The 26,859-nt window shown below is 43.1% G+C and overlaps 1 protein-coding gene across 6 annotated transcripts in view; it reads left to right on the top strand.

The window, feature by feature from the left end:
• SEPTIN11 (septin 11) overlaps window positions 1-26,859 on the top strand; it is a 138,382-nt gene that overhangs the window by 75,757 nt on the left and 35,766 nt on the right. For all 6 annotated transcript variants that reach the window (XM_086405204.1, XM_086405203.1, XM_086405207.1 and 3 more), the window contains exons 2-3: window positions 15,499-15,613; window positions 26,001-26,196. In XM_086405204.1, the coding sequence (XP_086261330.1) occupies window positions 15,499-15,613; window positions 26,001-26,196 (311 nt within the window). The remainder of the gene's footprint in view (window positions 1-15,498; window positions 15,614-26,000; window positions 26,197-26,859) is intronic.

The following is a 26,859-nucleotide window of genomic DNA, read 5'->3' as shown; positions in this document are numbered from 1 at the left end:
TTGGGGGTATGAGGGGGTAATTACTCCTTTGATGAGCTTATGTTATGGCATAGTTGACTCTAAGATATGGTTTTCCTGGGGGGATCTGACTCAATCAGTCCCTTAAAAAGGACTGGACTCTTTCTGAAAAAGGAGATTTGAAATATGAGAGGGACATGAGGGGTTTTCTGTTGCTGCCTTGGAAGATAGGTGGCCATATGGCTAGTGACTGTGGGTGACTAGCCCACAAGGACTGTTTTAGAGCTGAGTACAACGCCAGCTGACGTTCAGCGAGGAGAGGCAGCCCTCACTCCTACAGCTGCAAGGAATTGAATTCTCCCAACCTGCATGAGATTGGAAGTGGAATTCTATACCTCCGCAGCCCCGTCTTGCCCGTCCCCGCCCTGGCCAAGCTTCTCAGCCTGGCCAGTGCTTTGGTTTCAGTGATACCCCCAGCAGGGAATCCAGCCATGCCATACCCAGACTTCTGATTTACAGAACCAAGAGCTGATGAATAGGTGTTGTTTCCAGCCACCAGGTTTGTGGGTATTTGTTGCATGGCAATAAGAAACTAAGATACACCCCAGGTGTATGCAGACAACCTCTCTTGCATCCTGATCTCATTTCAGCCAGGGCTGAGATTAAGATGCTACATTTATCTTAGGAAGGCTTGAGGCTTTTGGCCAGGATTTTTTAGTAATATTGGCAGAGTGATAACAGATGTTAATTTGTATGTTTATTTCCTAAGCACATCTTCACAGGCTCTTGGGTCATTTTTGGTACAGTCTCTCAATTTTCAGGGCCTAGAAATGAATCCTTTCCCTCAAGAATGTTGCAGATTTCCCCAGTGGCTCAACAGTAAAGAGTCTGCATGCAGTGCAGGAGATGCAGATTTGATCCCTGGGTCAGGAAGATCCCCTGCAGGAGGGCATGGCAACCCACTCCAGTATTCTTCCCTGGAGAATCCCATGGACAGAAGAGCCTGGTAGGCTACAGGGTCCATAGGGTCGCAAAGAGTCGGACACAACTGAAGTGACTTAGCAGGCATGCAAAGATGTTCCAGATCAGCCTGGCTGAATAACTGAAGATGCTTAGGGAGGAGATCCTTGGTGCTTTTATGACTGCCGTAGAACCAACTTGGGTGGCAGTTTCTCAGAATCTGCCATTACGTGGGCCTTACAGTCACTGAAAGCCCCTTCCGTTTATCAGACAGGGACAGAAATAAATGATGTCTTTCAGAAAGGAAGTGGCTAATTTATATCCGGTGATAGAAATGGTGGCAAAGGGAAGGAAGTGTCCCATCCACGTTTCATTTTTTGCTGATGAATATGTTCAGTGAATAGAAGTATGTGAACCGTGCCACACTATTTCTCAGACAGGAAGAATAGAGGAATTGATGTATGAATACGAGGAGGAGAACTGTACATACAGAGTTGAGAATGAAACTTCCAAGTGATCTGGACCCTTGATTATCTTAGACCTCCCGTGCATCACTGTTTTGAGAAAGCTTGTCTGGAAGATCTAGCATATTGTAAAGGCAGGGTATGTGTGTGTGTTCAGTCGCTTCTGTTGTATCTGACTCTTTGCAACCCCATAGACTGTAGCCCGCCAGGCTCCTCTGTCCATGGGATTCTCGAGGCAAGAATACTGGAGTGGGTTGCTGTGCCCTCCTCCAGGGGATCTTCCCGACCCAGGGATCGAACCCCGGTCTCTTACATCTCCTGCACTGGGAGGTGGGTTCTTTAGCCCTAGCGCCACCTGGGAAGCGAAAAAGGCAGGGCCGAAGGCCCAAAAAAGTACCACACAGCTGTGTAAATTTGCATGATTTTCTCCCCTGCAAGGTAGGTGACATGTTGGGAGAGGGTGGTGGGCTCTTTGGGATCCCACTGGAAAGCTGAGGGTTTGGAGATGGTTAGTGACTCTCCTTCAGGGTTTTTTCTTTAGCTTTCCTTGGTGTTGGCTGAGCGAAGGGCTTCTCTTTATCGGGGTGAGAGTGGAGACAGAGTGGTGTGAGGGAGCAGCTGTAGCATGTGTTTTTAATCAGATCGTGCCTTTCTGAGTATTCTGGCCTTCTTGTCACATTGCTCTCCCCACCTCCCCCCCTCTCCCCTCCCCAGCACTGCTGAATTTGTGAGAGTCCCTGGAATGCACATGTGGGCCCCTTCATTCCCAAACAGGAGACTTTCTGCTGATCAGCACTTTGTAACATTAAGCTCTTACAGGCATTAGTCACTTTGACTCAAATAGAAAAATCGGTCTTTGGAAACTTCAGAAAAGGTCTTTTGCTGTTGTCATTAATTCTTGGCATCCAGTTAGGTTTAGCCCTTCAGAATTTACACGGGCTTCTAGAAAAGAAACATTGTAAGAAAAAGTACTGCCCCTTTTTGCAATTTGGGGATGTCACACTTGGTAGTTCCTGGCTGCAAGGCTGTTTTACTAATAAGCCAGTACCCCACCGACTCCGGCTTACCTCACCCGACTCCCGCTGCCCTTCCCCCCACCTCCCCAGGACCCAGGACTGTGGGTAGCAGCTGGGGGGTTTGTTGACTTCAGATACCCATTTCTGGGGTCTGCTTTCAAGCAGGGTATTTCCCAGTGGTTAAGCTGAGAGATCTGATATCTAATGGGACAAAAGTGAGACCGTTCATCACAGAGAAAGCAGCAAGATGTTGGAGGAAGTGTGGGCAAGGACTGTTTTCTTCGAGAGGAGGATGTAGAAAAGACAGAGAGGAACAGGAGGCCTGGGTGGAGGAAGGCAAGGGCTGCATGTCCTCAGGCCTGTGCTGTCGGGCTTTACTCAGCAGCGGTGTGCATTCTAACCCTCATGGAGGGGGATGGGGTGGGCCAGGTGCCAGAGCGGTGGGTATTCCCTGCCCCTCTGCCCCTCCACCCGGCCCGTGCATCCCTCTGGACCTGCCTCCTTATCTAAGAAAGAGAAGGTCGGAAAATACAATTTCCGCGAGACATCACACTGGATACAAATCTGGGTGAGGTCTAACGGGGGTAATGTTAGGAAAAAAGGGCCATCCGAGTCATGAATTTCCAGGCTCAGAAATAGAAATCAGCTGGTGGAATGGATGCACTCTTGTCAGGGAAGAGTGCTGGGTGGGTGAGGTTCAGGGCGATGGGTGGTTATTACATCTAGGCGCAGAGGAGAAAATCTAACCCGAGACTGACAGCTTCCCGAAGTCTTCACCGTCTAATTCGGAGGACAGTGGAGGGTTTATCTACAAGGGGGTGGAGGCCTATACATTTATGTAGGTTTTTAACAGTATGCACACTAATTGATGTTATTCTGCTGCTGCTGCTGCTGCTAAGTCGCTTCAGTCGTGTCCGACTCTGTGCGACCCCATAGATGGCAGCCCACCAGGCTCCCCCGTCCCTGGGATTCTCCAGGCAAGAACACTGGAGTGGGTTGCCATTTCCTTCTCCAATGCATGAAAGTGAAAAGTGAAAGTGAAGTAGCTCAGTCGTGTCCAACTCCTAGTGACCCCATGGACTGCAGCCCACCAGGCCCCTACATCCATGGGATTTTCCAGGCAAGAGTACTGGAGTAGGGTGCCGTTGCCTTCTCCAGATGTTATTCTAGAGGTGTCTAATTACCCTGGAGTAGATGAGGTTGCCAAGAAAATAAGAGGAAGGACAGATGTGAATTGAGAATCAGGGGTAGGGTGCATTCCACTTTCGATGTTGGCTTTGAGGTACCTGGACTATGGACTATGGACGCCCAGGAAGGAGGCAGGGCAGCAAGTTGTGACTAGGGAGTTGTTAGCCTCTGATTGGTCACTAACATCGTGGGCAGGGATGAGGTCATCCAAGAATAGTGTGTCAAAAGAGCTGAGGATAGAGAATTATGTTAATTAATTCTTGCAACAGCTTGGTGAGCTAGTTTATTTTTGACTTGACAAAATTGGCGTAGCCACTGTGGAGAACAGTGTGGAGGTTCCTTAAGAAGCTAATAATAGACCTACCATATGATCCTGCAGTCCCACTCCTGGGCATTTATCTGGATAAAACCATAGTTCAAAAAGATACATGCTCCACAGTGTTCCTGGCAGCACTGTTTACAATAGCCAGGACATGGAAGCAACCTAAGTGTCCGTCAACAGAGTATTGGATAAAGAAGATGTGGCATATATATGCAATAGAATATTATTCAGCCATAAAAAGGAAGGAGATGATGCCATTTGCAGTAGCATGGGTGGACCTAGTCAGTGTCATACTGGTGAAGTAAGTGAAGATATATGACAGAGAAAGACATAACATCACGTGTGTGGAATCTAAAAAAGTGATGCAAAGGAGCTTATTTACAAAACAGAAATAGACTCAGGACATAGAAAACAAACTTATGGTTACCAAAGGGGCAGGAGGGATAAAGTTTGGGATTAATAGATACACCCTACTGCATATAAAATAGACAGACAACAAGGACCTATTGTACAGCACAGGATGGCGGTTCAGTCTCTAAGCTGCGTCCAACTCTTTTGTGCTTCCATGGACTGTAGCCTGCCAGGCTCCTCTGTCCATGGGACTTCCCTGGCAAGAAATACTGGACAGAGTTGAAGCCATTTCCTTCATTATACTCAATATCTTATAGTAATCTATCATGGAAAAGAATCCGAGAAAGAATATGTCTGTGTGTGTGTGTATAATTGGAACGACTGTGCTGTATACTCATACAACATTGTGAGTTAGGTATATTTCACTTTTTTTAAAAGTTGGCAAAACTGAAGCTGAGAAGTTAAATGACTTACCCCAGGTTACCCAGATAAACAATGGTAGAGTTGCCCCAAGTCTCCTGACTTCACGTGTCAAGTACCTTCTACTGTCTTATTCTGATATTTTTGCTTACTCTTCATTGCTTTCTATGTGACTTGGTTCGGTTATTATAAAAAATAAATACTTATATTTTATCTTCAGTTCAGTTCAGTTCAGTCACTCAGTCATGTCCTGCTCTTTGCTACCCCATGAATCACAGCACTCCAGGCCCATCTATTAGCTGCAATAAAATTGTAGCCTTAGCCCCTTTGAAAAGATTTTTATTATTGTCACTCACATTTCCTGATTTTTAAAATCTTATTAATATTTATTTTCCGCTATAAAAATGTGAGCGTTTTTTAAAATAATAATTCTCATATTACGGAAACATAGCAGTAAAATTTCCCTATAATCCTGCAGTCCCCAGAGAAAACCCTTCCACTGTATTAGTTTTGTTAGGATTTGGAAAAGCAAAATTTGTCCTTCTGCTAGGAGTCTTTTGGAGACAGTTGCTTAGACATGGTACTTGATACTGGGGCAGTTACTTAATATTAATCAAGATCTTTTCTGGTTATTTGGTATTGTTTCAAGGGTGGCTCCTGGGTTGGTAGTTGCAGCTGGCATCCCTGGCTCTGTGACTTGGGGACTGGCCCCTGGATGCCTTTTTTCTCAGTCCCTACCTCTTGCTGAATGCTCTCAAGTTCTTTCCTCCTATGGTTTTCCTCTGGACAATCCCCTCTTCTTGGCTGTCTTTTCTGCTGCTAGTGTGAGACAATTTCCTTGGAGGCTTTCTTGGCTCTGATTTTGGGATTTTATAGTATAGATGACAAGCAGAGTAGCAAATATTGTCCAAGTCATCCTTAAAGAACGTGATCCCAATTGGTAATGAGATGCTTCAGATGTTTTATATTATTTCATATTATGGAAGTGACCCTAGCCATGCCTAGCCTTCAAAACAGCCCAACGCAGGCTTCATAGTTGTGGTTTGGGTTGATACTTTGCATTCCAGTGTTTTCCTTTTTTGCATGAGAACCAAGGGCGTTTCCCATCTTCCCACTAACTTTCCTTTCTTTACAAGAGAATATGAAACCAGCTGAATGCTCTCTAGAATGTATTTAGATAAATGTATGTATTTACAAAAATAAACAGTCAGGCACTTGGGTAGAACCTACTTCTTGGGCAGTTTGTGAGGCCAGGATTTCTCCAAATACTGGGAAGTGGCTGGTGCTCAGTCAAGGGTTTTGTGTGAGGAAAACAGGTTCTTCTCTTTGACTGTCTCCAGCTGGGTGGCATCTGTCCTACTGAAACAGAGCCCGGAAAAAAAAAAAAAGACTAATGAAGGAATATGTACCTCTCCTCTGAGTGAACATCTTCTTTATGGGAACAAAGTAAAGGGAGTATGCCCCATGGTTCCATCCCAGCTCTATTTAAAATTGGACATTCATTTTAAGACTCGAGCCTTCATTGTTTCTACCTCCTCCCATCAGGCAATGCTGGGCAAAATGACTCTTTGTATTCATCTGAATACATAAGACTTGCAAGTCAGCCGTACTTAAGGAGTTGTCTACTAAATTAATATTGAAAAGTACTGCAGACTAAATACATGTTTTTATATCCTAGAAGCTGGTTGATCCACTGGATGGATAGTTAATCACATGAGTTGGAAGGTTGCCATTGCATCCTGTAGTTTCAATAGCTTATGATTATACATTTGTGACTGTTTTTGATTTTTAATAGCCGAGCTGCAAAGCTTGGGATGGTATTTCTCCGACCAGGTATCAAACCTGTGCCCCTAGCATTGGAAGTGCACAGTCTTAACCACTGGACCACCAGGGAAATCCCTGTGACTATTTGATTAACATTGCTGTCTGTCCCATGTGTTCCATGACTTACCAATGCTTTGTTTTCTCACCATCATCACGTTAGCATTTACTGCGGTATCTAGCACGTGCTAGTATTCAATAAATATTTGTTGAATGAATGAAAGCATGAAAATAAGATTTGCTTCATGAAGACAGATGATTAACTTACATAGAAGAATTTTCTCTGTTTTGTCTTGAGGCTATAAATCTACTTTTCAAAAAATTTCTGGGAGACTGCAGATACAGCTGAAGAAAAAGGTAGTTTTTAAGCAGGACAGTTATAGGGAGTGGGTCCACAGTTAAGCAAGTGAAAATGAAAAATATATGTGGAAAACACGGGGATACACACACAGATTTCTGTTATGTTTGGAGTTAACCAGGGTAACTGACAGAAACTCCCTTTTAAGGGTTATGTAAAACTTTAGCCATCTTAGATCTGACAAGGGAAGATATACTACAAGAAGTTTTTGCCCTGTGTTGGCCTTTCCTCAAGCAGAATGACAGTTAGATTTATGCATCTCTGATTTCCAAACTCAAGAAATCTTAGAATTAGCAAACCAAAGACATTGTTTAGAAGTCATTTGATTAAATCTCATTTTACAGATGAGGAAACATAAACTTGGAGATTGACTTGGATCAATAAAATTAATTCTCCATAAAATGAGGCTTTGAGAACAATGTAATTTCCAGCTGTCTAATACATAATAAAATTTTATCTCTTAAATTAAAAAAAAATAAAAGAGGCAGAATCTTTCTAAACTTCAATTGTAGTATGTCTTTAAAGGCAAAAAAAAGAAAAACAAAAAAACAAAAAACAAAAAAACCCCCGGAAAATGGTCTAATTGTTTTCAATACACATGAAAACGGACACAACATATCACCTTGGTAACATGCTCCCCACCCACACTGGCTGATTAAGATCGGCAGATGTTGACTACCTACTAACCGTATCTATTGAAGGCTTTGGTTTTAAAAGGAACCCAGTAACTTTGGGCTACCCCTTCAGTTTGAATATGGTGAATAGAATCCATCTGGGCACAGCCAGTTTGTTAATTTCAAGAGGGTGTGGGCTGGGCTAAAATAGAAGAGTGAAGCTGAGGAATCCTTAATGGTTTCCAGCCCTGGAGGATGTTGATGCCTGCAAACAGGAATGGAATTCTGTGGCTTTTCCTGCAGCTTTGTAAATGAGCATCCTATTTAGGGTGGGTTTTCTTCATGCTAGAGTCTCATTCTTTCTTCCATGTTCTGTTTTTCCCCTCTTTGTTCATCCTTAGTGATTCTTCCTCCCTGAGTAGTCTGAGGGCTTTGCCCATCTGCAGAGACTCCCAGCATGAAGTGTGAAGTGAAAGTCCTCTGTTATCTCTGACTCTTTGGGGGCCCAGCAGCAATAGGAGAACTCCTCTCTTCCTCCCACCTAATTCAGAGAAAGGAAACACAGGTTTCCTGACAACCTATTAAATGCAGGCTCTCCCATATGTACCATTTCCTTAGTTCCTCCCAGCCACCTTGCCAAGTGGACCATTTTTACTGATGGAGGAACAGGGACTAAAACAGGTAGGGATTGAAACCCATGGCTGTCTGACTCCAAGCTTTGTGCCATCCTACTTTTGGCTAAGCAAGATTTGGAAATGTGGAACATATTTTAAAGCAGCATTCAGAATGTAGGTGTTGGTGCACATTCTTATGTAATTTGTTTTATAATTATTTCCATAATGAAGTCAGCTAGACATCTTCTGCAAAACTTGTTGACTGTAATCTTCAGAGTACCCACATTCCTAGTAAAGTAACCCTTTGGGCAGAAGATAGTGTTTTTCTGGCAGGCTTCTGCAAGCTGGACTTTAATTTTCCTGGTAGGTTTGGAGAACTCCAGCCTTCCTGAAAGATGTCCCCTGAATTTCCCTAGCCAAAAGCTCCTGTTTTCCCTTTGTCATCCCATAGTACTTATCTCTCTTATCCTTAATACTACTTGTGTCCTATCTCTACTACTACGCGGTAAGCCTCTGAAGGGCAGGAAGAGCATTTATCAGTGAATAACAAAAGTAATGTATTTTTGTTCCCTTAGTGCTTTGAGCAGTGTTTTTTTTTTTGAATGAATAAATGAATAATGGTGTTCATGTCACGATGATCTGGGAAGAGAAAAATGAGGTTGTTGTGTTAAAGACTGGTTATTTTATACTATAGAATTTAGTCATAACTCATTTCAGGATGGATTGGGCCTAGAAATCATCCAAGTACAGCCCCTCCCTGGGTAGATTAGCAAATGGAGAACTGAATCAATTAAGATCTTATAGTTACTTGCTTGGTGGCTCCAAGTTGGCACTTGCATCTCAAAAATGGTCCAAACTAAGCCTTTTATTATTGGCTTCATGTGCCGTAGATGAAAAAAATCAAAGTCTCAGCATTGCCAGGACCCGTGAAAATATACTTAAGAGCTACTTTGCCAATTCTAATTTTCAACTTCCACCTCTTATGGTTGCCAGAGAATTATTTTAGAGTTATTTTAGAATTATTATTTTTTTTTCTTTCTAGTTTAATATATTGGCTTTCAATAGTGGCTAAAGTCACTGTATTGTCTACCTAGGAACTACCTAGGAACTTAGATCATCATGTGGTTAACAGTGACTCTGGAATCTGACCTCCTGGGTCCACTTTTCAGCTTCTCACCTTATTGGCTGTATGACCTTGGGAAAGTTAATAAACTTTGTGGGCCTCTGTTTTCTCATCTGGCAGTGGAGAGTGGGTAACAATAGTTAACTACCTCATAGAACTGTTAAATTCTCTAGTTCATTCATGTTTAGGGCTTTCCTAGAACCTTGATCAATAAATGTTAGCCGTCATATGGTGGTGGAACGCCAGATAGCTCGAGGCACCTTTATCCAATCATTTTTCCTTTTATTGGTAAAGGGAATGTTTACTGAAATTCACCCTGAGATTTCATAGTCAAGACAAGGATGTGTGTTAGTCGCTCAGTCATGTCTGACTCTTTTCGATCCCATGGACTGTAGCCCACCAGGCTCCTGCATCCATGGAATTCTCCAGGCAAGACTACTGGAGTGGGTAGCCATTCCCTTCCCCAAGGGATCTTCCTGACCCAGGGATCGAACCCAGGTCTCCTGCATTGCAGGCAGATTCTTTATTGATTGAGCCACCAGGGAAGCCCAGTAAAGACAAGACTGGAGATAAAATTTCTATGGGATCTGGAAGGTTTGGATGTGTTGGAGGCTATAAGATCCTCCCAGATAGAGGAAATATCATAATATGAATAAAGTCTGATGAGGAGAAACCAGGGGCTCTCCCAGGAACTATAAGTAATTCCATTTAACTGCAGTGGAAGGTCCTCCTCTGGGAGGAATGGGAGATTTGATAGGAATAGAGATTTGATATCAGCCTACAGAAGCTCCTGAGAAGGCAGAGTAAGAAGTTTGGATTGAGGGCCTTTGAGTACCAAGATCCCTTTGGCAGCCAAGTAGAGTGAGATCCAAGCAAGGAGACCGGTTGGAAGGCTGTTGAATTAGTGAGAATAAAGAGGAGGAGGGCGCAGCATTAATAACACTTTGGAATGAATGAGATGGGTGGGACTCAGGCACAGATTAGTGCCATTAAGAGAAGTAGGAAACCCTGGAGTAGGGGTGGGTTTGCAATCAAGGAAGATGATTTCAAGTTTGGTGAACAGCGATTTAAGGTACAAGTAGGAAAACCTAGGAGAACTGCCTCTGGGGTAGAAATTCAGAACTGGAATGCAGACAGAGCTCAGTACTAGACAGAAAATTCTGAGTCGTTGCTAATATATGATAGCAGTAAAGACATGAGAATATCTGAGATTCCCCGCGATCATATCTAGACTCGAGCCCCACACACATTCTTTGGGTCTAGGCAGCTAAGGCATAAAGTTACAGGCATGGTACTATGAGATGCAGAGTGCAGGAATTCATTTCAGCTGCTGTGTATGAGTTAAATAGACTCCCCTCACATATCCTGCAGTTGATTTTAGTGTTTAAGCCTGTTCGTGAACCAAAGGAGGAGCCTCCCATTTCCCATTGCCCCATCACCCACTGCTGGGCAACAGCCCTCAAGATTCCTTTAATGTTGGGCAGTCCTTTAATGGACTTTTGAAGTGGCATTATAAAATTTACATATTTTATATGACAAAGAAGACAGAGATGTTGAAGACATAAATTCAAAGTAAAAAAAAAATTTAAGACCAAACTGTTTTATAACCTTTCATTTTGTATGTGGTTTTCAGTGGGTACAAAAATACTCAGTGGGTGTGTGGGTGGTTTCTCGTGTTTTGGAAATGGTGAGAATATGAGATGCTGAGCATTGGGTTCTGGGATGAGAGCTATAATTACTAACTCTGATTCTTTCCCCGGATTGGCTCCTGGGTGCATATCTGAATCTAAAAACCCAACAACCCTCCAGAATCCAGAGCAATAAACCACTCTTTCCTCCCCCGCCCCAGAAATTAAAAGAATTATTGTGGCAAAAAAGGAGAGGGGGTGTAGGGAGATAGTTCTTCCTTGCCTGGTCTCCTTTCCTGCTGCTCGTTGCCTGCTCAAGGCGGTGGTACATCAGGAAAGAGGCTGGTATGATGGTGTCTTCTCGCCGGCTACACAGCAGCCGCTGAATGGAAAGAGTTCTAAATATAACCCAGACTTGTTTCAAATCTTCTCCTTCAGTCTTGGCGGATGTGGTAAACACCCTAAAAATACCTGCTGCCTGAACCTTTGAGGTATCTGGAGAGGAAAGGGCAGGTGGTAGCCTTGGGGCCCCGTGGTGGTGCTGAGAGGCCTGGCCAGATACCAGAGCTGCTGCCCCCCAGGGGCCGCTCCCCAAGCTGTTGGGTGCGCTGTCGGCCAGGCCATCCTTGTCAAGGATGAGAGCCCACTCTCGAGTCTCATATTCACTGCTGGCAGGTTTCAAGGAGGCTATTCATAGCCTCGGCATCTGTTCTCTGTACCAGTGACCTCAAACCTGCAGCTGCCACCATGGTATTCAGGGGGAGTGGTGGTGGTTTCCAACCGTATTTCACAGAATCAGAATTTTAGTGCTTGCAAGGCCCTTAGACGTCATTTTGTCCATAAAACGTTGCACTGAAATCCCAACATTTAGGGAGTCACGTTTCTCCTTCTCTTTAGTGATTGAAACGACTTGGAAATGGAGTTTCAGTCTGAGTATTCAAAGACATCACTCTCATTATTGTGTAACACACAGAGGAGGATAACGAAGACCGTCTTTTAAAAACTATTGACCAATTGATTCTGTGCAAGGTTTTCCCTTCTTTATTTAAAAATGGAACTCTGAGGCTCGTTTTCTTACCCCAAATTCAGTATCTTGAGTATAAAGCTCATTGGCAACATAGCCAGACACCAGGAAGACTTTCAATAACTAGTTTCTGGAATCCCATACCATAACTGTGGTTCTTAATTGAAGGACCATAGGTAGCCTCTGTTTCCCTGGGAAGGAAGGGTTTTACAGATGATCTCCAATACCCACAGAATGCACTGAGCATTGTGGAAGAAGTTCAGTTCAGTTCAGTCGCTCAGTCACATCCGACTCTTTGCGACCCCATGAATCGCAGCACGCCAGGCCTCCCTGTCCATCACCAACTCCCGGAGTTCACTCAGACTCACGTCCGAGTCGGTGATGCTATCCAGCCATCTCATCCTCTGTTGTCCCCTTCTCCTCCTGCCCCCAATCCCTCCCAGCATCAGAGTCTTTTCCAATGAGTCAACTCTTCGCATGAGGTGGCCAAAGTACTGGAGTTTCAGCTTTAGCATCATTCCTTCCAATGAATACCCAGGGCTGATCTCCTTCAGAATGGACTGGTTGGATCTCCTTGCAGTCCAAGGGACTCTCAAGAGTCTCCTCCAACACCACAGTTCAAAAGCATCAATTCTTTGGCGCTCAGCCTTCTTCACAGTCCAACTCTCACATCCATACATGACTACTGGAAAAACCATAGCCTTCACTAGACAGACCTTTGTTGGCAAAGTAATGTCTCTGCTTTTGAATATGCTGTCTAGGCTGGTCATAACTTTCCTTCCAAGGAGTAAGCGTCTTTTAATTTCATGGCTGCAGTCACCATCTGCAGTGATTTTGGAGCCCCCCAAAATAAAGTCTGACACTGTTTCCACTGTTTCCCCATCTATTTCCCATGAAGTGATGGGACCAGATGCCATGATCTTAGTTTTCTAAATGTTGAGCTTTAAGCCAACTTTTTCACTCTCCTCTTTCACTTTCATCAAGAGGCTTTTTAGTTCCTCTTCACTTTCTGCCATAAGGGTGGTGTCATCTGCATATCTGAGGTTATTGATATTTCTCCCTGCAATCTTGATTCCAGCTTGTGCTTCTTCCAGCCCAGTGTTTCTCATGATGTACTCTGCATAGAAGTTAAGTAAGCAGGGTGACAATGTACAACCTTGGCGTACTCCTTTTCCTATTTGGAACCAGTGTGTTGTTTATGTCCAGTTCTAACTGTTGCTTCCTGACCTGCATATAGGTTTCTCAAGAGGCAGGTCAGGTGGTCTGATATTCCCATCTCTTTCAGAATTTTCCAGAGTTTATTGTGATCCACACAGTCAAAGGTTTGGCATAGTCAATAAAGCAGAAATAGATGTTTTTCTGGAACTCTCTTGCTTTTTCCATGATCCAGCGGATGTTGGCAATTTGATCTCTGGTTCCTGTGCCTTTTCTAAATCCAGCTTGAAAATCTGGAAGTTCATGGTTCATGTATTGCTGAAGCCTGGCTTGGAGAATTTTGAGCATTACTTTACTAGCGTGTGAGATGAGTGCAACTGGGTGGTAGTTTGAGCATTCTTTGACAATGCCTTTTTTTGGGATTGAAATGAAAACTGACCTTTTCCAGTCCTGTGTCCACTGCTGAGTTTTCCAAGTTTGCTGGCGTATTGAGTGCAGCACTTTCACGGCATCATCTTTCAGGATTTGGAATAGCTCAACTGGAATTCTATCACCTCCACTAGCTTTGTTCGTAGTGATGCTTTCTAAGGCCCACTTGACTTCACATTCCAGGATGTCTGGCTCTACGTGAGTGATCACACCATCATGATTATCTTGGTCGTGAAGCTCTTTTTTGTACAGTTCTTCTGTGTATTCTTGCCATCTCTTCTTAATATCTTCTGCTTCTGTTAGGTTCATACCATTTCTGTCCTTTATCGAGCCCATCTTTGCATGAAATGTTCCCTTGGTATCTCTGATTTTCTTGAAGAGATCTCTAGTCTTTCCCATTCTGTTGTTTTCCTCGATTTCTTTCCATTGATCCCATTGATCCGCTGAGGAAGGCTTTCTTATTTCTCCTTGCTATTCTTTGGAACTCTGCATTCAGATGCTTATATCTTTCCTTTTCTCCTTTGCTTTTCACTTCTCTTCTTTTCACAGCTATTTGTAAGGCCTCCCCAGACAGCCATTTTGCTTTTTTGCATTTCTTTTCCATGGGGATGGTCTTGATCCCTGTCTCCTGTACAATGTCATGAACCTCCGTCCATAGTTCATCAGGCACTCTATCAGATCTAGTCCCTTAAATCTGTTTCTCACTTCCACTGTATAATCATAAGGGATTTGATTTAGGTCATACCTGAATGGTCTAGTGGTTTTCCCTACTTTCTTCAATTTAAGTCTGAATTTGGCAATAAGGAGTTCATGATCTGAGCCACAGTCAGCTCCTCATCTTGTTTTTGCTGACTGTATAGAGCTTCTCCATCTTTGGCTGCAAAGAATATAATCAGTCTGATTTTGGTGTTGACCCTCTGGTGATGTCCATGTGTAGAGTCTTCTCTTGTGTTGTTGGAAGAGGGTGTTTGCTATGACCAGTGTGTTCTCTTGGCAAAACTCTATTAGCCTTTGCCCTGCTTCATTCTGTACTCCAAGGCCAAATTTGCCTGTTACCCCAGGTGTTTCTTAACTTTCTACTTTTGCATTCCAGTCCCCTATAATGAAAAGGACATCTTTTTTGGGTGTTAGTTCTAAAAGGTCTTGGAGGTCTTCATAGAACCGTTCAACTTCAGCTTCTTCAGCGTTACTGGTTGGGGCATAGGCTTGGATTACTGGGATATTGAATGGTTTGCCTTGGAAGCGAACAGAGATCATTCTGTCGTTTTTGAGATTGCATCCAAGTACTGCATTTCGGACTCTTTTGTTGACCATGATGGCCACTCCATTTCTTCTGAGGGATTCCTGCCTGCAGTAGTAGATAGTGGAGTGGAGTAGTAGTGGAGGAAGTTAGCACCATATAGTAATACAGCCTAAGTCACCCAGCTTTTAAAGTATGCTAACTACCTTAGCCCCATTCTCCTTCAGTAGACTCTTGAGCAGGCGTGGGGAGTGCAGAGCCTGTGGGGGAGAGCAAGGAGGCCCCCCAAACCTGTCCAGTTCACGCTAGAGAAGGAACCAAGCCCTGTGTTGCGCCATTTTCAATGTGTTCAATATGGTGGTTACAGAATTTCTGCATAGTAACAGGAATGCATCCTCCACTGTGAGCTTCTGAAAGCTCCTTCCTGTGTCTGGAAGAGAGTCCTTTATTTTTTCCCTCTGGGTTGAAAAGTTTTCTTGCGCGCTTGAGGCTGTCAGAGGACTGGAGTTTTGGTGTCACTTAGAGCATGTCGGTATCAGCTGCCTCTGGGAGGCGTATTTCCCCTGAACTGGGGCACCGATAAGCATACCTGAGCTGCTTGGGAGGGAGACGGTGTGCTTTGCAAGTCGCTGTGATTTTGTGGAAAGAGTATGGCTCTAGAGTTGGTAGCTTCAGTTGTGTAGAAGCCATGGAGGGAGTGGGCACAGAGGGGTCGCCTTTTTCCCCACGTGCCAAGAAGAGAGGATGGGAGAGGGAGGGGTGCCCAGGGGGCGTTGTCATGGGTTCTCAAATGTTTCCCCTCTGACATTCCAGAATGAAGAGCTTCGAAACTTATCCCTTTCTGGCCATGTTGGATTTGACAGTCTCCCCGACCAGCTGGTCAACAAGTCGACTTCTCAAGGATTCTGTTTCAACATCCTGTGTGTTGGTAAGTGACTCGTCGCTTGCTGCTGAGCAACGAGTCTGACTCTTAGGTGTCGGCAGGTGACTGTCAGAGGGGCATGTTTCAGGAAATAAGGGGAATGATATTTTCACTCTTTTATTATCTGTAAAGCAAGATAATAATATCTCCACTCCACATATGTCACACAGTTCTTAGGTTGGCCAAGAAGTTCATCCTGAACAAACTTTTTGGCCAACTCAAAGATACAGACATATTTAGATAAAATGCTTTGTCAGTTTTGTGGTGTTACTCAAAGTGTTATTTTTATTTATGTCAAATAGTCAAGGAATGATCAGTTTAATATTGCTGTTGAAAATTTTAATTTTTCATAGGGGAGGGACTTAGATCCTAACTAGACTATGCGTACTCAGTCATGTCCAACTTTTTACACCCCCATGGACTGTAACCCACTTGGCTTGTCTGTCCATGGAATTTTCCAGTCAAGAATACTAGAACCCACATCTCTTGTGTCTCCTGCATTGGCAGGCGGATTCTTTACCACTGAGCCTCCTGGGAAGCCCATAACTGGACTGTAGGAAGTTGAAAGAAGGAACTGAGATACACATACACAGGAAGATCATTCAAAAGCATTTTCAAAATTTGTTTCCAGGGTTTCTGAATAGGCTGCAGTAGTAATCTGCATTGAAATCTTTTCAAAGATATGCTTCTACCTACTGCAGGTAAAATCTGCAATTACTTTAACCACTTTGATAAACTGAGAATACTTTAAAATTTTGCTTTTAGAGTAAAAGACAATCTTAAATCCTATTTTATACTTGAAATAAATTTTCCACCTGAATTATTGAATTAACCTTTAGACTTTCAATTGGAATCTGAAATTGATCTCCGTTTATTCCTGGTAGATAAATGGGAAAAGGCCAAAGAGATCTGACTTAAGTGTTTGCGTCTCCAGTATGTTTTATTCATAGCCTTTAAGTGTGATGTATTGGCCTATGCTTCTGGTCTTGGTATTTTTCTTCTTTAGCCATATCTTTTTTAAACCAAGAGGAGGAAGGTAGGAAAGAAGGTGGAGAAAAAGAGGAAAGTAGAAACAGGACTCTCCTGTTGATTGGAAGCAGACGTGTCCTTGAAATAGATAATGGCCTTTGCTTCAGCTTTCCTGTCCCTCTTGATGGAGGACCAGGCTGCCCAGCAGTGAAGTGGCTCGGGCTACACTGTTTCATGGCCATTGTCTTCTGGGTATAGACTTCAAGACAAACTAAAAGGAATTCTACCTGTAGCCAATATATATTCTGTATGTCTCCTCCCTACAGTAAGCTTAGCAGAATGTACCTGACTTACTTCTCTTGTCTAAGTAAAATGAAGTGAATTTAGCAGAGAATTCAGTGGAAGTCAGTTGTTGAGAGGGAGGGGTAGATATCTTCCTTTCTGAAAATCTTCGAGAGGGGCATGTTGAATGTGGCATCTGCGTGGGTGTTGAAAGCCACCGCCAACCTGCCCCCCAGCCAGCTCACTGTTTGGCGTTCTGGCTCGAGCACCAGAGAGGAACATGAGCAGAGCCGCCAGTTCTCCTTGTTTCTGTTTTCCCCACATTAAAATTCAGCAGGGGACCCCCTGGAATGGCAGCTTGCTCTACAGAGTGGCATAAATGAGTTGTCTTTTCTCTTCTGCTAAATGCTCATTGCAGAGCAGAGCGATTCTTCATTAGCATAGTGATTTGTTGGCAATTTGTTGATTTTTCTATTGAAAAGTATGCTAAATTGTAGGCCAATTACTATTCTGGCTTCTCTTGTCTGTCTCCCCCAGCCCTGCCTTCAAAGTCAGCTTCTAGAATGCATTTGAGAGTTACGCTCCAGCCCCTGCTGTCTGGTCCAGTGGAACCAGACTGGAAGGATCTGGTTTGACCTGGTGTGTGCTATGCAAGTGTTGGCTCGTTGGCTCACCATTGTGTTACTAGTGCAATTAATGATACTAGTTGGAATTCCTCACAAGACACATCCATGCTGTGCTGTTGCATTTGGAAAGCAGCTGGTATTCTGATTCTCCTGGGTGGGTGATGATTCCTGAGATTCTTAGGTTTTTACTCTGGTTCCATTCCTGGTTGTTATTTAGTCACTAAGTTGTGTCAGACTCTTTGAGACCCCTTGGACTCCATTCTTAACCACGTTTAAAATTAGTTTTTCACTTACTTAATATTATGAGTGCTAAGTTGCTTCAGTCGTGTCTGACTCTTTGAGACCCCATGGACTGTAGCCCGCCAGGCTTCTCTGTCAATGGAATTCTCCAGGCAAGAATACTGGAGTGGGTTGCCATGTCCTCCTCCAGGGGATCTTCCTGACCCAGGAATCGAACTCAAGTCTTTCATGTCTCCTGCATTGGCAGGCGGGTTCTTTACCACTAGCGCCACCTGGGAAGTCCATTATAATGCATGTGTGTGTGTTAGTCACTCAGTTGTGTCCAGCTCTATGTGACTCCGTGGACTGTGGCCCCCCAGCCTGCTCCATCCATGGGATTCTCCAGGCAAGAATACTGGAGTGGATTGCCATGCCCTCCTCCAGGGGATCTTCCCCACCAGGTCTCTTGCATTGCAGGCGGACTCTTTACCATATGAACCACAAGGGTTGCTCTAATATAATGCGTATTTCTAATTAAAAAATTATAAAGTATCCCTACTTTTCCCCTCCCACCCTCATTTTCATTCCACAGAGATAAAACTGTAGAATCCTTCTAGAAACTTCCTACACTTGGAAATTATTTTCAGAGGCTGAAAACAACACCAGTTATTATTTTACAGCTTTTTCATTAATTAATTTTTAAAAATTAATTTTTATTGGAGTGTAGTTAACTTTACAATGTTATTAGTTTCTACTGTACCCCAAAGTGAATCAGCCACAGGTATATATGTATCCACTTTTTCTTGGAGTTCCTTCCCATTTAGGTCACCACAGAGCGTTGAGCATGTGAGTTTTGTTGAAGTCCAACATGTGTCTCGCAGGGCTAAAATCAAGGCCTCTGCAAGGCTGTGCTCCTTTGTGGAATTCAAGGGGAGAAGACACTTCCTTTTTTCCCCTCTGCTAGAGGCTGCCCACATTCCTTGACGCTTGGACCCTTTCCTCCATCCTCAGAGCCAGCAGTGTTGCACCTCTCTCTGACTGGTCTTGGATTAGGAAATTTTCCACCGAGAATTGCAGAAATCTAGTTTAAACTGAATTAAGGCTCTTCCTCAACCCTAAAACACACTGCAAAGGTCCTATACTGCGTTGTGTAATTAACAACAGCCTGGTCTAGGAATTCAAAGAGGATTTCCAGGGCTCCGTCTCCAGTTTCCGATCCTGCTCCCTTCTGTGTGGCTTTTCCTGTGTTTGGGCTTTTTCTTCACTGAGGTGGTATGGCCGCCGGCGGTGTCGCCAGCTTAGCAACCTCAGGGGGAAGAAGCAGCCATTCCTGACACAGCTTCTTCAATAGTCACGGGATTGTCTGATCCACCAGGCCTGAGTCATCCACCCACCCGAGGTGGGAGATGGGGTTTATCTACCCTGAAACACACAAGGGTCCCGAGGAGAGGAGACGTGGGCAGAAGGCAGGCAGAGCATGGGGAAACACACACTGGGCAGATATAAACAGGTCTCTCGTGATTGGGTAAGTGCTGTTTTGTTTTGGTTTTATACAGATGAGATCATGCTGTTCTGTTTTTCACATTTTCCTTTTTTTACTTCATAGTAAGTCCTTCCCCTCCTTCTCTGCCCGTATATCTAGCAATCCGGGTTCTTTTGCACAGCACTTTGGAGTCCTTTGGTTGGAACAAGCTTTAGTTCTTTGAGAAACAGGGAGTGTCAGCATTAAGTTAAATGTACTTCTCTTCAGAGGATAAGACACATCAAATCCCTTCACAAATACTTTACAGCAAAATATCTGTAGAAGAAGACAGTTCTCAGTGTCAATTAATGCTCTGTTTCTAAAGTAAGAGTCTACGAAAAGCATTCTAGTTGATCCAAATGTTTTGACAGCCACTTAGAGAAGTGGGTGTCATATTTGAGTATCCATGCTACTTTCTCTTCTCCTTGTCATCCTACTGTGCATTTATGTGTTTTACACAGTATGCACACCCATGGTGTTTACAGCATCATTATTTTGGGTGAAAGATATGGAAGGAAATTAAAGACTGAAAAAAAAGTTAGGATCCTAGTAAGGAAGCTGATGTTTTTCTAAAAGGTCTTAGAATCGTAAGTTTGTTTTGTGGCAAGAGCCTACAGGTTGCAAAGAGAGAGGAAACAAACCAGGGCAGAAATAATCCTGGTGTGCACTTAGTTTAGTTTTAGAGGCACTGAATTAAATATTGTTAGAGCCTCTCTCTCTCAGTCCTGGAGAGAAGTGTAACAGAGAGCAGGAGAGCAGTGTTCACTTAACTGGGAAGAGAATTCTTTTTTTTTGGGCTGCACTAGCTCTTCGTGGCTTTCTCCAGTTGCGGCGGGTGGGGGCTACTCTCCAGCTGCGGCACGTGGGGGCTACTCTCCAGCTGCGGTGCGTGGGGGCTACTCTCCAGCTGCGGCGAGTGGGGGCTACTCTCCAGTTGCGGCGGGTGGGGGCTACTCACCAGCTGCGGCGCGTGGGGGCTACTCTCCAGCTGCGGTGCGTGTGCTTCTCACTGTGGTGGCCTCTCTAGCTGTGAGCATGGCCTCTAGGTGTGCGGGCTCAGTAGCTGCTGCGAATGCGCTTGGTTGCTCCGCAGCGTGTGGATCAAACCCATGTCCCTTGCACTGGCAGGCAGATTCTCAACCACTGAAGTCGGGAAGAGAATTCTTGATGCTAAATCAGGTATCAGACAGCCACGGGTTCATAGTTCTCTTACCCTCCATCTTGCCTGTAACACACCAGTTTATCCCCAAAACTGTACTTCAGTTTAAATAAAGCATGTCTTTCTTAAACTTTAAACTTTTTATTTTGTATTCAGGTATAGCCAGTTAACAGTGTTGTTCTAGTTGTGGTAGGTGAACAGCAAAGGGACTCAGCAGTACCTATACTTGTATCCATTCTCCTCCAACACCCCTCCCATCTAGGCTGGCAGGTAACATTGAGTAGAGCTCCATGTGCTGTACAATGGATACAACCTTGCTGGTTATCTGTTTTGAATATAGCAGTATGTACAGGACCTTCCCAAACTCCCTAATGATCTCTTCCCCCCACCCTCCCGCAACCATAGGTTGGTTTTGTAAGACTGTGAGTCTCTTTCTGATTTGTAAGTAAGTTCATTTGTATCATTTCTTTTGAGATTCCACATATAAGGGATGTCATACAGTATTTCTCCTCTGTCTGATACTTCATTCCCTATGACACTCTCTGTGTCCATCCATGTTGCTGCAAATGGCGTTATTTCATTCTTTTTAATAAACTTTTCTTTCTTACCCACACTGTATTTCTAAATTAGTACCCAGCCTGTTTTCACAATTCAAAATTTATTGATCGTTGTCATTCTCCTTCCAAAATGACACCAGCTCTGTGAGAAGCTACACCACTGATCTGCTGTATGTGGTTCTTTGTGCACCTACACAGAGGGATAAATACTGAGACATCCCGGCTTTTGAAGAGCAGCCAGTTCAAAGTAGGGTCAAAGTAAATTAATAGCACATTTTGAGAGCAGAGTTTTAGAAAATAAGTTCACTGATTGTTTTGAGAGAATGGCAGAAGAGAAATAGGAAGCAGACGAGTTTAAGATCATTTTAGCTAAGGCCATAGTGTCATCATTAGCTGTGGAATTTTGCAATCAGATCTTAAACGTTTTTATCCCAGCTTGCTTTTCCAGGAAAGGGTGTAAGTGGTTTAAGGGTGGAATGAAGAAATAAATGAATAAAGATAAAATTAACCCCAGAAAACAAAGTGAAGGTTGGAGTCAGAGCAAAGCTGTCAGATCTGCCTGTAGGAGTTGATTCTCTCAGGAACACATTCATCTCTTAGCTGGTGTAGCCAGAGCATGGGAGGCCCAATCAGTCTATGGATATTTGTTAAACACAAATGTGCCAAACACAAGTTAAACATTTAATGAGGACAGACTTATAGAACTATAAAGTAAAAACAGGTTCCTCCAGATGAAGCACAGTTTACCTGGAGAAATGTCTCTTGTAAATTTTCAGAAAAGACATATGTGGCTGTCCCTCCATTTAAACCTGGGTTCCTGAGCTTCCCCTACTTGGGGGTCACTGAGGCATGCGATGCTGAGGGTCACATGCAGGTCTTCCAAGTCCCTGGTGGTATTAGCCAAAGTGTGCTTCATCAAATGGGATTCTATGAGGAGTTAAAATAACACAACATAACTCTCTGATTATCTGGCTCCATCCAAGAATAAAACCTCGACTGTTTAGAGGAGACAGACAGACCTTCATTCACAGTTATTTGAGTAGATATAATAATAATTATCCAAGTAGCCAGTTTTGGCAATCAGAGTAAAAATGCTGAATCACCGATCAACTATTTGTAATTACCTTCTAATTAATAATACATTCCTCTGTGCTCTTTTTGTTTTCCTTTTTCTTTTTTAACAGTGTCCAGCTTAGAGCTTGAGATTTATGTAAGCCTGAGAGGAGAATGGAAGAGGCAGACCTGCCTGCCACTGTGCTGTGTGTCCAGCTTACCAGCACTGGCAGGAGCAGGAGAAGCAGAAGCCCCAGAGAGCACTTCAAGAGTAAATCTCCTGTTACTCTAACAACTGTTTAGGCAGATGACCTTATCACAGAATAAACAACAGACTCAGAAAAATCTACCAAAGTGGCAAATCTCAGTATAAGTGATCACTATGACCACTTTTCAGTTACTTTTTATGGAAGGCTTCCTCGGAGCCAGGTGTTCTGAGATGTTTTAGAGTTGCTGTTAGTCATTAATTGTCTCGAAATATTGTTGCGGTTGTTGGGTTTGAGTTGGAACCTACGCCAGGTAGGCTTTCAGTTACTCAATTCAAAAGAAGCCTTTTTGCTCTTGTGTGTCCTTAAAAGTATAGAAAATGCCTTCTTTTCTGAGGCTAGAGATTGACCTCAACAATGAACGCATTGGAAAGCTCTCCTAGTTCTCTAGAATTCCTTTTATTCCCCAAACTGTCATTTCTTCGTGAAATACTTTTGGTGAATTGCACTGCTGCTAGGGTAGCGGTGTCTAATTAGGGCTCTTCAAAGCACAGAGCGTAGAAATGGAAAGCTAAGCACTCTGAAATTTAGAGAACAGCGGTTTTTCCAACCCGTTGATTAACCCTGTGCTGTAAGTAGGGCCTGGAATGCTAATTGTTCATAATGTCCACCTTAATGCAAATAATTAAAATTATGTTGCCTTAAAAAAAAAAAAGCATCATATTCTTGATTCACATATGCTTAACTAATTCTCAACTTAGTAAATGGTGATTTCAGTGCTGTCCAGGTAACCTAGAATTCTTGCCATGTAAATTGTAGTCTTTATTGCTGTGCTGAGGGAAAGAGATGAAGGAAGATGGGTCACTTTTCCACTGTCAGAACCTTGACCTTATAGAGGAAATTTTAGAAGGTAGCTCTGGGGTTCTTCCTTTGTCTTTACTCTGGGCTTCCCTTGTGGCTCAGCTGGTTAAGAATCCACCTGCAATGCGGGAGACCTGGATTCAATCCCTGGGTGGGGAAGATGCCCTGGAGAAGGGAAGGGCTACCCACTCCAGTAAATTCTGAAAAGAAGTTTGCTGTATGGAGAAAGATACTCATGTACTTAAAATGACTGGAGTACCTTCAATACTGAATTGCTGTTCAGATTCTCTGTATCTTATGAGTGAAAACCCTGTTTTGTTTCTGTATCCATTACTTAGTAACTTTATTTTGCTCAAGAGTTATTTTGTTAAGTTACCAATCATGGCTATGAGCTTGTTGAGCATTAGGAAACAGAGCCTACTTTTGATTATGTTTATTGATGGGTCTTTTTGGTTAGAATATTAAAGAAAGTAAGGAAGACAGGAAACAGTCTCGACTGCTACACAGCCAGACTTCATGGAGATTCTGAACAACATGCAGGATATCACAGAAATTCAAGACGTTTCAGTTGCTACTGTTATTTACCATTTTATCCCCAGCACCTGTGCTTGTTACATAGTAAATACTGAAGTATTATAAATGAATGAATTTCAGATACTAACGTCTACTGTATCTGTCTGCTCTCTTTCTCCTATATGCCTGGCTAATGGTCTGTCAACAACATGTCTTCTGTTTATTTATAGCCTCATGGCATCTGCTTATTCACTTCTCTTAGTATATCTTTTCTTTCTCGTGCCATCATGCTGTGTGCAGACTCAAAGTCCCAAAGAGAGAAGTGTGATTAGATACACAGATCACTGTTCAATATGGAGCATTCTCTCAGCGTCATAATTGCACTTCCATGGGTGCAGCCCTGGGGGTGCCCCAGGGGGCAGCAGAGGGGTAGCACTGGTCCAGTTACCTGTGGTCATTAGCAAGGGCCAAGGAATAAACTATGGTCTTGCTTGTAAGAGGAAGGTGGTTATGGCAGACATGTAAATACCATTCCATAATAGTAAATCAGAGTCTGGTTGGTATTCAGTCATGTTCCAGATCAGATTCTACGCTATGGCAGCACACCATATCCAGCCAGTTCACTGTTGTATTCCCAACACTTGGCACAAAGCTGGAAAAGATACTGGCTGAATGAAGACTGATGAAGGAGGAAGTTCTTTGATCTTAGGTGTATCAGGTCCAATGGGTAAAGCTGAAGAGTTGGGCAAATGTTCTTGACTAACTTTTATCCTACAAATGAATCATGGTAGTCAGTGGCAAACCACAGAAGGCTTCTAATTAGAGAAAGCTCAGTTACAGAGAAATTCCGTTCTACTTCATTTTTGTACTATGTTGGAAAGCAATGAGTAATACAGAACTTCTAATTAGTAAGTGGATTTTGTCTTTTCAATGGGAAAGTTGCCCTAAGGCTGCCAATCCCAGAGCTCTTTTTTTCTCGGATAGAATTGTCACCTTCCTAAAAGGCATTACAGCAACCCTCCCTTCAGATGCAAGATATTGTCCCTAGGAACATCATGGGATTGAGATTTGTTGAAAGGGCTAGAGTATACTGGTATGTTTAAATTGAGCTGAAAATCTAATTGGGGAAATTTTCCAAATTTTATTTTAAAAAATGCATTCCTGTAGATCATGTTTCTTGATTTCTACCCCCACACACTCAGCCACGGCCACAGAAGTGGGTGGGTTCTTTTTCATTGCCAACTATTTTTGACTCAAGAATTAGTATCAAGAGAAAGTTTTTCTTGGCTTTATTTTAAAGAGGAGGTTAAAGTTCTCCATGGCTCCACATTTGGGTCTTACCATTTGATTGGTTTAGTATAATACCTGCCACTCTGATTTGCATATATTAGAGGCTCAGTGAAACCTGATGACTTGAACTATAATGTGAACCAATAAGGCCATCGTTGCAGGTCATTTAACATCATTCAGTTTCATTGTCACAAACATCAGCCTGAATACCAGGGCATCTAACAAATGCTTGCCATCTACTGAATTGGGAAATGCAAATGGAGATAATATAAAGGATTCTCACAGATTCATAACCATACCTGAAAATATTAGGCAGTCAGTTTTCTCTGTAACAATGTCAGAATTGGTTGAATGTAGGTGTTAGAACCACACAAACCCGAGTTAGAAACCTGGCTTTGTCATTTAACAATATGACTTTAGACAAGTTACTTAAACCTTATCTAAGCTTTAATGCCTCATCTGTAAAAGGGAGGAAACAGTAGCATTTATTCCACAGGAATTAGTACTAGGGTTTAATGAGATAGTACATCGGAAGCTCTTATCACAGGACGTGGTAGAAAGTAAGTGCTCAGTAATTGTAGCTGGGTTTGTTATTTTTGTTGTTATTTGTTAAGAGTGTTGTTTTGAAAAAGATGTAATTCTTTCCCACAACATTAGATGGTATCAGATAATTCAATATAAATGCAATCAGTCTCTTACATTTTCCTAGTAACAGAAACTCAGTAATATAGATTTTTTTTTTTAAGTACTATATTGATAGTTTTGCATGCCAACATTTAGGGAAGGAAGAGCTACAGTTTATGTCTTTGAAATGACCACAGACTGACCACAGGCAAGCTTTTAAGTTCTGTTTCTCTATTCAGAGGTAAAAAAGAGCATCTTGATCTATAAATTCAAGATCTTCTCTGCCGAATGGTTTTTGAAATCCATTAAAGCATTTCTAGAGAGGGAGTCCATAGATCACACATGGAAAGAGCTATTTTTTGTGTGTGGTGGGATATCTGGTGAGACTGACTTTTCAAAAATTTTTTCTAACACGATGATTTAAAAAAAAAAGAAAAAACACTGCTGCTGATGTGAACTGATGTCTCAGAGGCATTGACACCTTCTTTGATTTCTCTGTTGTGATCATGCAGGTGAGACGGGCATCGGCAAATCCACGTTAATGGACACGTTATTCAACACGAAATTTGAAAGTGACCCAGCGACTCACAATGAACCAGGTGTCCGGTTAAAAGCCAGAAGTTATGAGCTTCAGGAAAGCAATGTGCGGCTGAAGTTAACCATCGTTGACACCGTGGGATTTGGAGATCAGATCAATAAAGATGACAGGTACATCTTGGGATTTTGTGGGGATGTAATGAATGAGGAGGTAACAAGACTCATCCTGGGTAAATACAAAGACTAAATGTTAGCTTGTTGTAAGGCTTGGTCTCCTGTCACCTAAAAGACATTGTTGCCCTCTGAGAAATTTTCTTAGAATGTTCTTGAGGTCAGAATCAGCTGATGTAATTGATTCCAGCTGCTGCTAAGTCACTTCAGTCGTGTCTGACTCTGTGCAACCCCATAGACATCAGCCCACCAGGCTCCCCCGTCCCTGGGATTCTCCAGGCAAGAACACTGGAGTGGGTTGCCATTTCCTTCTCCAATGCATGAGAGTGAAAAAGTGAAAGTGAAGTCGCTCAGTCGTGGCTGACTCTTAGCGACCCCATGAACTGCAGCCTACCAGGCTCCTCCATCCATGGGATTTTCCAGGCAAGAGTACTGGAGTGGGGTGCCATTGCCTTCTCCGTGATTCCAGCTAGTATGAGCAGAAAAGGGATTTGTTAGAAGGAATAAGCTAGCTTATGATATTTTCCCGGAAAAGTCATGGAACCAGGTTTGGGGGCTTTCCCATCTAGAAAAGCAGTCTAGAGAAACATCTAGGGTTAATGGAACTCCTGCCACAAATTACTGTATATATTTGGTACCTGTGATGCTGGGGACAGGTCTCCA

Source organism: Bos grunniens, chromosome 6 (genome assembly GCF_055505025.1).
Source record: "Bos grunniens cultivar Pamir isolate PY7600 chromosome 6, Bosgru_T2T1.0, whole genome shotgun sequence".
NCBI lineage: Eukaryota > Metazoa > Chordata > Mammalia > Artiodactyla > Bovidae > Bos > Bos grunniens.
This window is presented reverse-complemented; position numbering and strand designations above follow the sequence as displayed.